Source organism: Orussus abietinus, unplaced genomic scaffold (genome assembly GCF_000612105.2).
Source record: "Orussus abietinus isolate OABI.00-Male unplaced genomic scaffold, Oabi_2.0 scaffold5, whole genome shotgun sequence".
NCBI lineage: Eukaryota > Metazoa > Arthropoda > Insecta > Hymenoptera > Orussidae > Orussus > Orussus abietinus.
The window spans coordinates 2,063,787-2,082,238 of NW_019394929.1; the positions used below are offsets into that span (position 1 = coordinate 2,063,787).

An 18,452-nucleotide genomic window follows, 5' to 3' on the forward strand; every position below is an offset into this window, starting at 1 on the left:
CGATAGGAGACACAGGCGCAGCGGGCCGCACGTGCCGACGTAGATTCGCGGGAGCCGACCGAGTGAACGTGACGTGTACGTACACGCATTACACGCATTCCTTGAGTGGTTTCTACACCGCGAGGCTACCCAAGGATCAGGGGAGCATCGGAAACAGGAGCCGCGAAACTCGAGCCAAAATCTGTGAGGAACATCGCAATAAACGGCGCGAGTCTGTGTGCAGCCACCTTCGCAACGAATCCCCAACGCGGCACGAAAGCGCACTCAACGAGCCCCCTTAAAACATTGCCCGGCAACTGAAACATAACTCCATCGCTGGCAAATCGACAGAACGGACCGCAAAATACAACTCCGCAACCTTGTAAATGAAAAATTCAGGACGATGCAGTTTTATCAAGAAATTCCCTTTCCCTCCACCTCGGCCTTAGATTTCCTGAAAGGACATTTTTAACAACCGTGTCCGAGTTCTTTTGTTGAATTTTTTTTTTTCCTTCGCTTAGTGAAGTATAGATTCGCATGGGGATGTGTAGATTAAGGAAGATTATGGTTTATGATGGCTGTGGAAAATTTAGAGGACGTTCAATTGCGACAGTCGCGGAGAGGAGAGCGAAAGCGAGGCGGTCGGGTCGCGCAGCGTCGTCGACGCCGACAGTGGGGCAGGCCAGTTCTTGGGGACCCCCTGGACCAGGGCAGCAGGAAAACAGTCGGTGTTGTCTTCGCGATGAAGCCGAGACTGCGATAAGAGATTGCGAGACTCCTTGCGTCTCATGGGATCCTTGTGAAAGGGGAGCGCTGCGGAGTGGCCGCTCCGCGCATCAGTGCGCCCCACTATTGCCCACGCACTCGCGGCCCGAACGCGACGAACGCGGGCTGCCCGAGAAGTGTTCTTAGCTGGCGCGGAATCTCTCCCTACTCGTGCCATCACCTAACCTAGAAACCCGAACACCCGACCCGTGGCTACGCACGTTCAAGATCAACAAGGGTCCAAGTATATTTTTCTCTACAAAGTGTAACATTAACGGATACGCGATGATATCACGTGCATAAAAATGCGAGGTACTGGAGCAACTGATATAAAATCTCTCGATGTATCTGTTCAGGTCTGCAGCAGTAACGCTACCCCGGCCAGCGTCCATTTCGCGGGCTTGTCCTTGGTTTTAAGGTTGAACGTCCAGACATATGTCGGACCTCGCTTCCTGGTCTTGTATAACGGGCATTCGTACATGTTCCTCAGGTCCTGTTTGTCTTGGGTGATGGCTCGGACGTTGATGACCGGCATCGGAGGGGATAGCTCTTTCTGTCGAGAATCCATGATGATCCCTGCCTGGGTGTCCCAGCGTGCTCCTTCCATGAAGATCCCGTGTACGTACGCCCCGTCCCTCGGTGCAGCTCTGCGATAGATGTTAAGAATAAGGAATAATTGTCGTATCGTTTGTTCGGAAGTCTCGGGTGGATTGGGATTACTAACGCAATTTCTTCCTTCGTCTTCTTGGTCACGTCGCAGTGCAGGCACATTTTGTCCAGCGGTAATTCGTATCTCCTGGCGGTGGACTGCATGATCGCTGTTAAGAGCGACTGCGGGTTGAAGAAACCAGCCAACCACACCGAAGCAGGTAACTAACAAAAGGAGATATGTCAGGGGATGTTTGGTTTCGTTGTTTCTATTTTCCAGAATCTTACCGCGAAGTCGGCTGACCAGATCTCCAGCTCTCTAAGCCTCAGCAACAGGTCGACGAACCAGGAGGTGAGACCTAAAAGGGATGGATAGGCTCTCTGGACCCATATCGGTGGTACCTGGTCCAGGAAAAGGGCGTTCTCCAAATCTTCCATGTCGGACGTGATGGTCAGCTCCCCTTTCAGACCAAGGTCCAGCTCTCGGAGAGATCTTCTCATCTCCCCAGTCAGATTGTTCATTCTTTCGCATTCCTGAAACGCGACTATAACGTAAGGAGTGCGTTCCTCCACCTTGCCCATGATCTCCACCATGTTGAACTCCTCGGGCAGCTTTTCCATTATCTCGTCCAAAATTTGCTTCACCTGTGAAGAGACAATACACGTGACATTACGTGACTGTTATTCGATGAGGTCGCATCAGGAGTATTGCCCTCACTTTTTCTTCCCTTGTGACAGTCTGCCCTCCGGAGCTCCCACTGTCTCTGGGCTGCATCTCGAAGACTGTCCTGAAAAGGTTCTCTGACGTCATCGTGAGGAAGCCAATTTCGGCGTTTGGATGCAGCCCGTAGAGATATGGAGACTCTTGGGGTAGCACCTCGTCCACGTAAGCGTGGTACCCAGGAAGATCCGTGCTGGGTGGAGCCATGAAGCCTTTGTGAGACAAAAAATCCATGATTGGTAAAAATGAATGAGACACAAATTTCATAATTCACCTGGGGCCAGCTGCAACTCTCCATCTACCAAGTCAGGCTGCATGAACTCTTCCAGATACGAAACGCAGAGTCTCCTGTCCCAGTCGTCCGTAATGTGTCCCCCGTACATGATCTCTCCAAACAAGTACCTCAAGTCTTCCCAAGGAACTTTTGGACTGGCTTCCAAATAATTGAACAACACGCTGACGCTAATTGTCAGATCACCGGCGTTGAAGGGATAAATCTTGTTCCACCCTTGGGGACCGAACTTGCGGCGTTCGGCGACGACCGCGTGGAAGTAGCAAAGAGAAAACAGGATGGCCTTGAACTCGGCTTCCTTGGTGCACATCTCCATGATCTCTTGGGTGAAATTATCCAGGGCTTTGTGCAGGTTTGCCTGCATCCCCGTCGGCGGTTCATTTGTGATTTTTATCGAGGATTCCAGGATGCCCTATGTAGGGGATAAAAATTAAATCACCGATCTGCAAGGAACTTCAATAGTCAAATCCAATTTCTCTTTAGGAACCTGAGGAATGATGTGACCAGCTGGAGTGCTGGCGGGTTCCGCGCTCATGAAGATTCTGTAGTCCGGGTGAGAGCCCTCCGAGGCGACTTCCAGCTTCTTCTCCAAAGTCGGCAGCCATTTCTTCACCAGGTGTATATTTTGCAAAACCACCCAATGCCCCATTTTGGCTGCTATATCCATGGCCTGTTCCGCAACGGTCTCCTGCCCCTGGCCCAGGGACACGTTATGGAAATTCTGCGCCTTCGAGGTGAAGCCCATGCGGCATCCCAGATTCTCGACATCCTACATGAACCCGGAAAAAAATGAAATATCGTATCAACACTAATGTGAACTTCGAATTACCTTCAAAGGATTGACGCCAGGAGACAGGATGAAAAATATCGGCGTGGAGGGACTGGTCTCTTCGTAAGACTTGGAGAACTCAACCGTCCTGCTCTCCACGTACTTCATTCCCAGTTTCTCCTCGATGAAGGCAGTCACCGCGTAAGTCATCCTATCTGGTCTCAGGGCTCTCAGCATGCAAAGTCGTTGGAGTCCGGTCTTATTCTTCCACTCCGTAGGGAATTTTTCTCGTTCGGGGCACTCGCACTCCACCAGTTTCTTCCACCTCTTGGTGGAACTCTCGATGTCCCTGTCCAAATTCCTGGAACCGGACGCCAGATTATCCAGGGAACGTCCTCTAGGTTCTCACTAGGTAAGGAACCTTTACTTGCCGGTACTCGTCTCTGGCGGCCAAGCTTCTGATGCCTCCCCAGCTGGTGTTCGACAGGAAATCAACCGGGGACGTGACGTGTGGAGTGATGGGGAACCTGAGAAAAAAGTCAAGTTCGCTCGTTGTGATCTCTCCACTCGTCAGGAGAATTTGGAAGGTCATCTGCGAGGTGAAGATCAGCTTGTCGCACTCGAAGAGGCCCCTCGTCGTGTAGACAAAAACCGAGAACGTGATGCACTCTATCAGGTTCTTCACCCTGGCCGCCACGTCCGGTGCAGGTTCGGCCTTGTAGATGGCCTTCTGGAAGACCACGCTAAAGGCCTTCAAGGAAAATTGATAGATAGGGTTGATGGTGTTCAGATCGTTCAGAATAAAGTACAGCAAAGACGCTCTGGCCGCTGCTGGTCGATACAATTCGCGAGCCGCGTCTATCTCTCGACTCGTCGTCCTAGCTTCTGCCACTTTCCGCTCGATTTCTGCCGCAGTGCGTTTCGTCGTTTCCAGGTTTTCAACCAAGGCCGTGTCTTCTAAAACGTTGCTACCAGCTGAGGACAACCTGAAACATGCGGACAGAGAGCCAGTCCGTTAATTTTTCGTAGTAAAAAAAAATATACCTCGACAAGAGGGAGTCTTCGAGACTCTTCAAAGTGATCTTGAAGTCGTTCTGTTGTCTCGTGAGGTCTGCCTTCAGCTCTTCAAGGTCCAGTCTTTCCGCCTTCACCACTTCTGCCAAAAGCTGGTCCTCCAAGCCGTCCCTTGTGACGGTAAAGTTGATCAGAGTAGTTTGAGCTTGCATCTCCGGCTTGTAGTGAGGATTCGCCAGTTTGGTGTGCAACAGAAGTCGGAAATTCGGATTGTATTCCACCTCCTTGTCGCCGACTTTGATGGCGCGGCCTTTTTTTATAAGGTTCCTCCCCAGTAGGGGGTCCAGCACGGGATCCACGGATTCTCCGATATTTTCAACGAGGACCGTATCTCCGGCAGCCAGTGATTGCTCGATCACGTCGAGATACCCACGTTGACCTAGTCTTATCACTCGAAGAGAATCTCCGTATTTCTGTTTTATCCATTTGATTCCCTGGAGCTAGCAACATAAAGCGAAAGGAAATGAATAAACGATACCGTGGGTAATTTTTTTCTTCTCGATAAGTAGAGGCAAAGGGATCTACTTGGGGATCGATCATCAGAGGCCACCGTTCGGAGTTCGTCAAGATAGTTGCGTTCTCGGTAGACATTCTGTCATTGGGCAGACCCTCGTTGTTCCATTTAGCGATCTGCGTGTCGTCCGTCAAAAGTGACAATGGATCCAATCCGTCGGTGATGGGCACAGCCGGTTCCAGAGATCGCAAAAACGGCAGCCATAGTTTGTGCAGAAGGTCCAAACGGAACTGTTTGGTGAAACAGCCGACATAGGATATAAACGCCGTCACCAGCAACACGTCGCCGGGTAACGTCGAGGATTGCTGCATCAAGCTGGAAACGACATAAGAAAGTTACCGTCAACGGGGAGGAAAGAACAATTTCGTGGAAAATTCATTGCTTCTCACTTGGCCACCGAGTCGGCCCATCGGACGTTTTCCGAAGCGAGACCGCCAACCAATCTGTTCGCCAAAGCTATTGTCGCGTTCGTGGCATCAGCTTCCCGCTGGCACTTCATCTTTTCAGCTGTCGCTTGCTCAAACTCTGTCGTCAACTTCGCCAATTGTTCCTCTAGAGACTGCAGGAAACAAGAAGCGACACGGCTGGACGTCATTCGCGAAACAATGGCCACGTTTCTTCGCCTAGTGAATTTTGACTTTCCTCCGACCACTTACCACGACCTTCTTCTTGATGACTCCGAGTTTCTCTTGCGCGGCAGCCAAGTCTGCGTTGGCTTGAGCAAGAGCTTTCCTCTTCGGCTCGACGTCGCAGAAGACCTCGTAGAACTTGATGATATTGATGACCCAAGCGCAGAGACCAGCTGCAGCTGCCGACTTCGACCTGACGAATTCGGGCTCGAAGTCGCTACTCTTCAAGTACGGCTGGATCGCCTTGATCACTTCCGGGTGGATGTTCTCCTTGTCGTAGTTGATCAACGAGTCGAGGAAGTTGTCAACCTTGGCCATGACGAGCTGTAAAAAAATCAACCCTCGCATTTTCCCCCGATTTGGACACTTTAGTCGATAAGTCATCGGTCACCTTCGCGGATTTCCAGCTTCGGTCCTTGGGTACCTTCCCATCCGGAGCCAGTAAAACTATAACGGCAGCTGTGACATTTGTCACTGCTCCAGGAGGCGAACCGAAGGACTTCAATTCCGTGAGATTAGCCTTGTTGAGCGTGTTGAGAGCTTCTTGAGCAGCCAGCAAAGCAGGCTCGGCTTTCATGAGATCAGCTGCGCAATCCTTCTGCTTCTTCGCCACGACCTCGGCTATCACTCCAACCTTGGATTCCTCCTCATCGGCTGAAGAAGAAATATTAAAAAATAAGTTGCCAAGCCACGGTGTAAACATTTTCAGAAAATTTACCCAAAGCCTTCTCAGCCTGCACTTTCTGCGTCTCGACGCCCACTATGGCGATCAGGGCGTCCGCTGCTTCATTCTTCTGCTGAAGCTCGATCTCTTGAACGGCTAACTTTCGCTTGAGATCGTCAACTTGAACAGCAGTGGATCTTAGCTTTGCCAGTCCGTTCTCCAGTCTGGCCACACTCGCTCGTAACCCACTGGCCTTCGTACCGAGCAATTTCGCGTAAAGACAGATTTGTTCCAGGAATGACTTGGGAGTTGTATAGTTGTAACGACGCTCGGTGGCTAAAAATTGACGACTTGCTGTGTTTACGCTGGTGTGAGCGTGGGCCATGAATTTCGCGGAAGATTCCCTGTAGATTTCAGGGAGCTCGTTCAATTCCTGCAGAAAGCTCTTCGAGACCGAAATCAAGGCTTCCTGAGGCCACTCGTGGAACCAGTTGATAGCTGTACAGTTGATTATAGCTGGGAACTTCCTAGACCGAACTCTAAGTGTAGATCCCACGGGGGAGAAGCACAAAACCACCCTAAGTTGACGACGAACTCGGTCGATGAAAAATTTCCAACAGTTCTCTCTGGTGTCCAGTATTCCGGCGCCCTTAACTTCGTTGCGAACTCCTAATGAAGTTTAGGATTAAAAAATCTGAAAAAAAAATACCTCAACCTGGCGAACGATACCGACCTGCCTGGATGTTTTCCACCTCGTCTTCAGGGAACAAATCGGGAATCTCCCCAGAGGCGAGCATGTCGTTAATGAGAACAAGAAACTGTTCGTTTGGCACTTGGGCATCCGTCATCAGGAACATGATCCCCAGATTTTTCAGGCCAGCTTTCGAGTACAAATTAGCCAGCTCCATTCTGAGGTCCATGACACCGTAGCCCTTTCTCAGCTGGACTTGGAAGACTTCGAGGGAACTTATGAAAGCTGCAAGTCGAGCCAAACTTTGCTTTCCGGAGCCCCCAACACCGACTAGAAGAGCACTTCCTCTGGGAGATTCGAGAATCCTGTTGATGCGACACACGTGCATCATTGCATCTTCGAAAAGGACCAAGTTCATGGCTGCCACCAGGTCGTTGTAGCTGACAAGAGCTTCCGACAGCAGTTTATGAAGCGCTGCCCAGCTCTTCACGGGCATGTACCTTGGATCGCCAACACCACCTTGATAATGGAGTTGTTTAATTTTTTAGCGGAAGAAAAAATAAATTCTATTAGACGTATCCAGTAGAAATTACCAGCGAAATGGCAGTAAATGTTAGGCTTGTCCAGAATCAGACTCTCGTCGAGGTCGTCGACGTTTTTCTTGATGATGTCCAGCTTCATCTTCCCGAAGGTCTCTATGTCCCTGTCGTCCGTCAACTTGTCCCCGTAGACCCGATGCATCTCGTGCATCCACAATCTGACGAAGTCTATCTGGGTCTGCAGACATTCGTTGCTACTGAAGAGCAAGCCCTGGAAGCAGTTCGACAAGTCCCGCAAATTGAAGATGTAGTGGAACTTCATGGCAGTCGGCAGGAAAACTGCAGCGCAACGAGAATGCAGCTGAAGAGCCGCCTGGACGATGTTGGTGCAGATTTCGGTCACACAAGTTGGGAACCTAGAAAAATCATAGTCACTCAGCGACATTCAAATAGCGTATTAATTACATTGCTACCTGTGTTCTATATTGGCAAGGTGTTGGGAAAGAATCGAACTGTAGATCGTCATCAGAGAATCCGGAGTCGGGAAGCTAACGGCGAAGACGGCGAAGTGTCTCTGGAGCCTGGGGTTGATGGCGAAGGACCCAGCAGTTGGATTCATACAGCTGACGTACTGACAATTGTGGATGTCCTTCAGGGTTAGTTTGGTCCTGTCGTACCAGTGCCCATAATCCAAGTGTTGGCGAATCAGGGTATGTGGTTGCACTGTACCATAGGTATCGACTTCCGGCATGTTCATGTCGTCGATGAAGTAAACCAACGTCTTGTTCCCAGGAGGCCCATAGTTCCTCCCAGCCTTCTTCTCCAAAGGCTTCTCCAGGATCTTCTGCAGCATCTCGGAGGTGGTGTAAAAGTTGAACGGGACATTGGCCACGGAGTAATTTTCCGACAGCTGCAGGAGCTTCTCGGAGACGAGGACCGTCTTCCCACTTCCGGCTGTCCCGACCAACATGACGGGATGTTTAGCCGCCATGAGCAGGTCCAGAAAATATCGAATTCTCATGGTCTCGGCGGTATAAACCAGCACAGCTTGCAAGGGCATGTCAGGATCTAGCTCGAACTTCGGCAACCTCTTGGTCCAAGGTAGGAAGGATTTTGTTTCAGGGTCGATGTAGTAGTCGAAGACGGTTCCTTGAATGGGAAACTTGACTTGCTTGAATTCGTTGACCCACCATTTGGTGAACTCGGTGCGATGGTCCACGGCTTGGTCCTGGAATAAGGCGGAACCAAATGCCCAGACAGCAGCAAAGACGAAGTACAATTCGTAGTGATCCTTGGTGAAGTCAGGGGCACCGGTGAGTTCGGGATTCAAGAGACATCCTAAAAGGTGACACAGCATCTCTACGTGAGCCATGTCGACCATGGGAGTGACCTTCTTGAAATTAGTCCGAAGAGATTCCAAGGTAGGGGGCACGTATCTATCGAAAAGCACGACCAGACTGGACTTTTCGGCAGGCAGAGTCCTCGTCTCTATCCAGCTGGTCACGTAAGGATTCCAGCCAAGATCCTGAGGATTGATGTACAGAATCCCTGCTCTTGATACCGTGGCCGGAGTGGCGGTCCTCAAGTTAGAGATCTCGAAGAGAAGTCTCATGGTTGGCGTCAGAGCTATCCTCTCGTTGCTGGCCAAAGTGAGTACTTTGTTGTCGTCCATGACCGTGTTTAGAGACTCTATCCACATGGGGTCGATGTCTCCATCCAGCACGATCCATTTAGGATGATCCCCGATTAGATTGGCTTGCTCTCGCATGATCACCGAGAAGAGGCCGTCCTTCCACTCGCGAGTTGCTGGGTTGATGACCCCAAAGAGTTCGTCATTGGTCACCGCTTTTGGGTTTAGATCGTTGTACACCGGTTTCCTTTTGATGTTCTTATAAGTTCTGAATAGGGTTTTCCAGACCTGAGTCTTCCCCGAACCTGCGGTTCCTACCACGAAGACCGAATGCCTCACTTCCAGCAGCTCTTCCAGCTGGACCACCTTCAGGACGAAGCTGTCCTCGGGCTGAAGGAGCAGATCCGTTGCAGCCTGCTTCACGGTTTTTTCAAACTCTACGTCTCGCTTCCGCGGCACATCCAAGGCCGGGAAGAGATCCGAAATGAGCCCCATGAAAACTGGTAAATCGTCGGAGACGACTTTTGGAATATTAAAGTCTCTAAGAGCCCTCATCAGCACTTCCTCTTCGGGTCGTCCTGGGTCGCCGCGTTTCAGACTGCCTGCTACCACCAGAACCGATTTAATCGCTCGAAGACCCCAGTCGTAGTGATCCTGCTTCGAGAGCAGCTCTTTGCAGAGAGTATAAAGCGTTATGAATTTCCTGGCCAGGATCCTCGCATCCTGGAACCCTTCGGCTACGAGCATGATTTCGCAGATCAGTTCGAAGTCCGGGACTACCATCGCACAGGGCCGAAAAAGTGCCTTCAGGTTCTCCGGAAGCTCTGTACGTCCTGCATATCCTGGATTCATGGTAATAAAAATCCCGACCGAGGGCACCAAGGCTATGGTCTCTCCCATGAAGTTGAACTTCTCCTTCTTCTCGCGGATGGCGTCCTGGACTGCCTTCACCTGAACCGCCACCACGGAGAGGACCTCCACCGAGATCCTGTTGAATTCGTCGAAGCAACCCCAAGCTCCTGTCTGAGCTAAGCCTTTATAGATGTTCCCACAGGACTTGTAATCCATTTGCTCGGAACAGTTGAACACGTAGACCATAATGCCCAGGGCTCTGCCAAGGTCCTTTGTCGTCTCGGTTTTTCCGGTACCAGCTGGTCCAGCAGGACCTCCTCCCATCACCAGGTGGAGAGACTGAGTCAGGGTGATGTAGCACCTGTCCGTCAGTGGAGTGATGACCAATCTGAAATGCAACGACTCCAACGGTCCAAATTACTCATTTTTTAAATCACTGCAAAGGACTAAAGGATCATTAATACCTAGCCGTGTTCCCCAGGTACTCGTGGCTGTACTTGAACTGGGCATCGCAGATGTTGGCGAAGCAATCCTTTTCCTTGTCGTCCCACCGGTGTCGCAGCTGACTTTGCCATTGGAAGGCTTGCGACGTCTCCACCTTTGCCTGGACCAACTTTGCCACGACGTCTCTGGAGTGCACGTCGATCGTGCAAATAGTCATCACTTTTTGTCGATCCTGCTTGCTCAATTCGCCCAGAAGAAGGGAAATCAGCGTGCTGAGCTGGGAGATCTGCTTCTTCAAGTAGTCCTTGATGGCGTTCTCGTAGCCCTCTTCCAGCCTCTCGAAGGCTGCGTTCACTTCGCTGGTCCACCAAATTTGGGTGCCGCAAAGAGAGACCTGAGCCGGGTAATCGAACAACCATTGTTCTCGAGGTTTCTCCTCGTAAGTGACTACAGCTTCGCCGAAATAATGCCGAATAGAGACCCTCATTGCATCCTGGAGACGGTTCAGCCAAGCCTCCACCACGCCATCACAGACCATCTCGCAGTTGGCGAACTCTACGTACTCTCCATCCTTGGCGTGCATGCCTTAAAAATATATATTATACAATATTTAATTACCTCCCGGATAAAACCTATATTACTTAATTTCTTATTCTAGGTACCCTTGACTCGCATAGGTGCGCCTTCGGGAACTTCAACGAAGTTCAGCCTCGCCATGGAGTCGAAGAGCTTGATCAGGTGCTTCGCCACTATTTTTGGCTGATTCCCATTGGACAGGATGTCCAATAAATCGCTGGATGAGACAAAGTAGAACCGCGGAAATGCGAGTCTCTTGGTTTCGAGGTACTCTGCCAAGGCTTTCTCGCACAGCACGAGTCCCTTCTGCAGCTGGTCCAGCGCAGCAGCCAGGCCCTCTCTGTTGGTCGCCTCCAGGACATTCGGGGTCTTCGCCATGTCTTCGGTCATACTCTTGAATTCTTCGTCGATTCTGTCGAAACGTTCCGCGTCGACCGGAAGTTGTCGTCTGATGTCCTCGGAGGACACGAAGATGCTCTCGAGATGAATCCAGGTACGCTGGACCTCGAACCAAACGGTCGTCACCTGGTCGGCCAGGCATAATTTCTTTTGCCAGGTGGACACTTCCTTCAGGAAGTGGGCGATGAATTTCGAGGTGATAAGATTCTGCAGCTGGACCTGATTTTCCTCCAGAGTTTCGATCAACTCCTCGCTGGCCCTGAGAAGAGACACTCCCGTCCTGGGATGGACCTCCCGGTCGAATTCCAGTCTCGACCACGTAATGCTTAACTCTCGAAGGTATTTCTCCATTGACATCTCCTTGACAGCCTTATCGACGATGTTCTTCACCTCTTCCTCGCATTCGTGGAGACTCAGCTCGAGGAGGTCGGCCAAAGTCGTCGATTCGTCCATCACGAAGCGCACCTACACCGTACAAGAGTTCTGAACAAATTCCTGACAATGCTTAAATAAATACTCCATTGGGGTGCTCAATAATATAGATACGTACCTCCAGTCATACTTTCGAACAATGCGAGTAAGGAGCGAGGGTGGGTAAATTTTGGAATGATTTATTTCACAAAGCGTTGGAAAATAACCGAGCAAGGGTACATAGTGTATAAAAGTGGAAAAATGGAAAAAGGGGTTTTTCTCTACTACGAGTGAAGAATTTAACTCGACTAGCGCAATTTCCTACGAATGGAGTAATGAATGTTAGCTGTCAATAGCGTTGACTCTCAGGCGGATTGGCAGCGGTGACGATGATCGATGGCACAGGTGCGTCCTTTCTACTGGTCTAAAATACTGTATCGTGCGCATATATACAGTGGACTTACGGTCATTTCCGGAGTCATGTTGCCCAATTTCTGTAACACCGATAGCGTATATATACAGCGGTGCGACTAACGTTCTATAAAAGTGAGAATTGACACCTCTGACCCGCTTGGGAGATCCAAAAAAGCGCGTCTATGTTGTCAGAAAAGATCGTTAAAAAAAATTAACCCATAAATATGTGAGAAGGTATTTGCGTCACCATTCGGAAAGAGAAACCTGGATGATTAGGTTTTCTGATAGTACCTTAGTGCTGTTCATCAGCTGACGCCAGTGTCTCTCTCGAATGGCAGGATTTTGCAGCTCTCCAACCGCTCGCAAAGACGTCAGCATGTTTTTTACCGTGGCTTCTAAAGACGCGTACACGTCCCACGGTCTCATCTCCTTGTCGAGAGCTGTGAAAAATCCCGGAATTAATTTTATTGCGAGGGTATCGTGTATTTCAAGGGCGAGACCCTTACCCCGAATTTCTTTTGCGAATTTCTTGCACTCGATGTCCATGTTCTCCACGTCGATCTTCCTCCAAGGGGTGGTTTTCCACCCCTCGATGCTGCTCCTGACAATGTTCACGTAATCCCAGAGCTGCTTCAGCATCTTCAGCTCTTTTCGACACTGCTTCAGCTGCTTGAATTCCGGCACCGTCACCTCAAAGAGCGAGCCAGACTCCTGAATATCCCACATTTGTCTCTCCAACATCCGAATTTCCTTGTCAGCCTCGTTCAGTTGCTCGTAAGGGTTCTCGCAATTGTACTTGAAGAAGCCGTAACGTTTGAAAGCCTCGCGATAGTAACTTATCGTGGTGTCGAATGCGAATATTCTCCCGCGGATTCTGGACACCTCCCCTGATAAAAAGTCACCATTAACAAAAGACGCCAACGTAAGAATACAAAGATTCGAGTATGTCCTACCAGCTTGCAGAGGAGCTACTTGCTGTTTCACAGTTAGAGCTAATTTCTTGGTGTTGAACCATTGCTCGGGTAACTCCTGCAGCTGGACGTTCACCTCTTCTGGGATGTCTTGGTCATAGAATTTGAGCAATTCAATAGTTTCCTGCAATGGCTGGAACATTTCGTCGGTGACCGGTTGCCTCTCCTTCACTCGCATCAGATAGCCCATTATGTTGACCAAGCCGGCGTAATCGCCAGGCTGAACTTGTTGAAGAAGACCCTGGTCCGCCTCTCTGAAAATGTATAGAAACCTCAGAGAGCTTCTTGTCAAGTTCAAATGTAGAGAGCTAACCTGATGAAGTCCCCAAGACCGGCCAAGCTCGTGGTAACCCTTTCCACGAGATGTTCCTTGAACATGCTGGACCACTTGCAGACGGTATTCAACAGTGACTGCCGAAACGGCCTGAGGTCCACTCTGAACCATCCACAGAATACTTTGGAAGGGTCCATCTCCTCTATCTCGAGATACAGTCCTTCGTACAAGTCGATCTGTTCCCGAAATTGCTCCATCTTGGGAGGTGATGGGACCGGTCGTTTGAGGTCCTGCCCCAGGATCATCTCCATTTCATCGGCAGTGAGCTGACGACCGTACTCCAAAAACTGCTGCATGACCAGCTCCCGATCCTCCAGCCAGAGATAGGCGTATCCTGCGAAACGAATCCTTGAAAACCTGAATATAAATCAAGGTTTAACAAGATCTAGACAGACCCTCGAAAATTCCGCAAAAATCGGTGGCCTCTTCCACGGCTTTGGAGACTCCTGAGAGGATCTCGGACTTCATCCCAGCGATGTCTTCGTCGTGTTCTAATTCAACGGTGTATCCTTCCGAGCTGGCGTTTAATCGATTTATGAGTCCTGCCATGCCGATAACGTCGTCTAGCAATCCCTTCATTAGCTGGTCCAGCCCATCTGGGTCTTCAGGCTCCAAGGATGGGACGAAGTACAAATCCGGCTCCCTGAGCTCTAACTTGGCTTCCAACAATGGAGACTGCAGGCCTGCAGGATCCATGTTCTCCGCTAGGTATCCCAGACTGCATCCTGCGGCTCTTCGGAGACATTCCAGGACGGTGCTGTCTACGTACTTCACGTATTCCGGCAGAGCGTCGCGATTATTTCCTGACCCCAGAAGAAGAGACTCATTTTCTGCTAAAAGGGATTGGATTACGACGTTAGCCTTTTCCATCTCGATTCGGCTCTTGGAAACCCTTTCGGCCCTCTCCTCGAGAGACAAAAGGGCGTCCTTGCGACGATCCTTTCGCTCGATCAAGGGGATTTTCGTCCACGGATCTAGGACCTTCTTCATGGTCTCCACGTTAGCTTGGGCAGACTTCACTCGTTTCCACAAGTCCTCGACCAGGACGCCTAACTCATCTATGTACTCAGAGAGTCCTTCCGAGTTCCACTGCAGTTTCCGCTCTCCTCGTATCATCAAATCATCGATCTTCCTCACTTCGGGAGCAATCAGATTGAACTCCACCGCTCGAGTCGACCTACGAATTTCGTTATAGGAGTCCACGGTACCACCCAGCAGGATCCGATATTTCCGGAAATCCTCGGCACGGTCCGACACCTGTTCTCAAGAAGGTACTCCATAGAAGCATAAAAAATGAAGATCACGAAGAATATGAGAAAAGGAGAAAACTTCGATTTACTTCGATCACTTGTTGAGGTATGTCGGTTCGCGAGAGTTGCATCAAGTAGCTGACTTCCTTCAGGACCGCGAACAACCCGGGATCGAAATTTAGAGACGACACTTTGCGTTTGTCCCTTGTCAAGAGATTTCGACAGAGGCCATCTTCGACGATCTTCGGGACCGATTGGGCCCAGTCGGAAAAAAACCCTTCCTCTCGAGAATTCAGTATATTTGTCAACCTCTCGTACCGTTTTATGGTGTTCTCGCCCTCGGCACTTGTCACGATTCTAGAAGAAAAAAAAAAGATTAAATTCTTTCACGCTGCGATATAAAAATGCCTAAAATTCTAGAGCTCTTACGGATGCTGCAGACTGCCGAAGCACTGTACAGGTAAATCGATACGCTGTCTCAACATGTTGATAAATCGAAGATTCGCCGTCAGAGGAGGGAGATCGCTCATGGCACCTCGAGTACCTCGGTTGAAAAGAACTTCCACCATAGTCAATTCGGTATTCAGTAGGTCCAGGATTCGGGAATAACGTTCGGTGAATTGTTTGCGGATTATAGGTCTGTCCAGGAGAGTCCCTCCAATGTTGATCAGCTGAAAGCGCGGAAGTACTGTTAAGAAAATAAAAAGAAAAAAATAGAAATTAAAAATCTGCGTACCGAGTACCGATTTACTGACTTTGAACACGCCTTGCAGGTTTCCGCAATTATCGAAAGCCTGGCAAAGAATCGCCGCCAGCTTGCCATCCAGGTCTGCGATGGAGTCCTTGAACTTTTCGCAGTCTGCCGCGAAAGATTGGTCATCGGGCTCCAAGGCGTCGCTGGCCTTTGCCGAAAAAGCGGCAAACAGTTGCTGGAACTCCTTGAAGACGACTCCTATCCTCGCCGTCAAGGGCCGGCCGATTATTCCGCCGATTTCGATCTTCTCCAGCTTGTAGAACTCGAGGACCGTGTCGAAGAGCCACTCGACTTCGGCGAGTCTCTTCAAGAAGGCGTCGAGTCTTTGGAAAATCGCCCCAGCGTTGAAAGTCCACGGTGGAGCATCGGGTCTCCCTCCGGGAACTTCCTTCCCTCTTTCGAACTGCAATTTAAATTCCTCCAGAATATCTGAAAGGAGAAAAAGTGGCTTAAACCACGAGGGAGAAAAATTGATACCTCGAGCTTCTACATTTTTAAGCGTCGTTTCACCTCTCGATATCTGTACCCTTTGCAGGGCTTCGTCGATGTCGCTCTGGAAGATCGAGGAGGGATCCAAGAACCGCCGAGCTTGACGGATTAACAAGTTGCAGATCATCCGCAACATGACGATCACTTTGGAGGAACTCTGATAGTACCTAGACTTGGCCCAAGCTAGTCCAACGTTGTGTATCAATGGCCTCATTAATGGCTTGGCATCGGAGAAGTCCGTTTCCTCGACGGCTGAAAATATCTTCGCCAAAGGTGTTACGAACAGGGTGATCTCCTTAGCCTCGGCCAGAGAAGACACCACGTTGTTGAAAAGCGTCCGGAAACAAGGGTAATATGCGCTGTCCGTCTTCTCCAGGATTATAGCCATTTTCATCACGCGATCCTCCCTCAGCTGATCGAAGATATATCTGCGAGAAAAATGGAATTACATTGGTTCCCGATAAAATGCCTGGATTGAGATTAGATAGTATATACAGAAGAACCTCAAATTCGCCAGTCTGTTCGCCCAGTACTCCAGCTCCACGTTTGGCGTCGGATTTTGGCCATTTTCAAAGGCGGCACTGGACTCGTGGGTCACGACGTCGTTTACCAAATATGCCCATTTAATGACGACGCCTTCTATTGCGCTCTTCAGGTACAAATCCACGGCCTGGGATCCTTGGCTCGAGACCAGTCTCTCGACTTCGGCAACCCTTTCCAGTCCTGCTGGCATTGGAAGCACGGTCCTGCCGTTAACTTGACCCTTTACCTGAAAGTTTATGCCGCTAGGACAGGTGCTTTAAAAGCTTTTAACAATCCCTTTAAACCGTAGATCTTTCTCCCTGGAGGTACCTGATAAAGCGTTCCTCTTAACGAGTGCACCTGTTTGCATATGTCTTCGATCGCCACCTCAGGGAGTTCCCCGTGATTGTCGCGATTACTCAGGAGAGGAGCAAATATGTTGTCTATCAACGTGGTCAGCTGATCGACGACGCGATGCGACAGATCGCCCATGATGAGGATAGAACGGCATGCCTCCTTGTCTTTTGGTATCGAGGTCTGAGTCACTTTTATCGCGTAGATCCCTAATTAACAGGAATTTTATTGGATTCGAATGTTTAATTATATTTCAATTTCAATGGGTGGTGATAACACTTGGGGGTTTACCCTTCGTTCTTGCACAAGGCATGGGGAAGGACGAAGAGGTGACCAGCTGAGAGTTCGGCGTCAAGATGACGAACAGAGCAGCCGGCAACGGATTGTCCAGGAACTCGAGGACGACGTTCCGATGTTCCTCCGTCAAAAGTAGCCGGCCCCATTTTTCGGGCTTCAGTTTCATCGACTTCTGGACGAAACTGCCCAAGTGTTCCAAACGCAGATCGCCGGCAGGCTCGCCCCCCGCCATGTCTTCTTCGGGTTATCGGGAAAATAGAGGCGCGAATTAAAAAAAAAACCAAGTTCCTCGCAAAAAGTAAGAATTTATTGTCAAGTGGAATTTTACGCGATTAAATTTTTTTTTTTTTTTTTCTAACACGGAGTCGGGCAAGTTCTTGCCAGTTCGGTCAACGAGTTGGAACTAAACCTGGATCTTAGCGACAGGACGGCATGGGACGAAACGATCGTGTCTTCGTAATAAGGTTCCCGTCGATTTCAGTGTCACGAGATGCGCGGAATATTCAACCAACGACTGACATTGCACGCAACCCTAACGAAGCCGAACGACATATATCATCGTAGGAAGGGATCTCGTTTTTACAGGCCATGCCTCTCTGTCTACCTCAGCTGTCTAAGAACTATTTTTGAACCCTCCATTTGGCATAAAATCCAGCGCAATTAGAGTTTTCCTGAGTAATTCGCCACTCCTAGAATCACTTTCTAAGAAATTTAAGACATACTTTCTGGGATTCGCTCCAGTACAAAATCTGCATTTTTTTTTTTTCTATGCATGTAGAATCGCATCCTTTGATTTCACGTGTAAAGTGTATAACGCGATACCTTTTAATTTTCTATCAAGCGCATCTTCGTCGTCCTCCTCCGGAGATGGACCACGAGACTCCAACATGGACTCGAGGAATTTTTCAAAATCCTCTAATCTAGTGCCTTCATCTATTTTGACTTCGCTCGTGATCTTTGCCATCATGAAGCTGGCAATGCTACCTTCGTCGTCCGACATGTTCGCAGGTGTCTAATAAAAGGGGTACAACAGAGCTCGGCATGGATTAATTTTTATTTTCCTTATCCTAGGTACGAAATTAGTGGTTGTATTTTTTTCTTTTGACATTTATGACAACCGTCCTGGAATACCGAAGCATGCAGGTGCTGTACGTATGTGCTCGTATGGATTAGATACGGCCATACCTGACAAAACACTTCATAGCAACGGTCCAACCGGGACCCCCTCGCACGTTAACAATCGTATTCACATGACGATTTATTTTTCAGACAAATAATATTCGTGAAATAACATCTTAACATTTAAACATACCTCAACTTGGCGGATAGTCAATCAATATGCACAAGAAATGTCCAGAATTCTAAGGTGCAAGTGCCACTAACCATCGACGCAGGTGTCGCTGCACTACTTAAACGAGTGTCCGACACCTACGTACCTGTAATGAGCTCGGTAATTACGCCCTGACAACC

At 49.5% G+C, this 18,452-nt stretch overlaps 1 protein-coding gene across 1 annotated transcript; it reads right to left on the reverse strand.

Moving 5' to 3' along the window:
• Nucleotides 1-55: 55 nt before the first annotated feature.
• LOC105701258 (dynein beta chain, ciliary) lies at nt 56-18,446 on the reverse strand. The gene is made up of 27 exons (XM_012427847.2): nt 16,977-18,446; nt 16,662-16,894; nt 16,313-16,578; nt 14,996-16,237; nt 14,656-14,923; nt 13,712-14,573; nt 13,296-13,650; nt 12,303-13,236; nt 10,874-11,651; nt 10,232-10,796; nt 7,759-10,155; nt 7,340-7,701; nt 6,789-7,265; nt 6,110-6,724; nt 5,783-6,045; nt 5,419-5,715; nt 5,152-5,321; nt 4,774-5,077; nt 4,219-4,688; nt 3,606-4,160; nt 3,235-3,535; nt 2,893-3,174; nt 2,388-2,817; nt 2,111-2,325; nt 1,681-2,037; nt 1,469-1,617; nt 56-1,391 (listed from the first exon to the last, which is right to left on the reverse strand). Exons 1-27 carry the CDS (start codon nt 17,212-17,214, stop codon nt 1,097-1,099), a joined length of 13,680 nt encoding a protein of 4,559 aa, XP_012283270.1. The 5' UTR covers nt 17,215-18,446; the 3' UTR covers nt 56-1,096.
• Nucleotides 18,447-18,452: the final 6 nt, after the last annotated feature.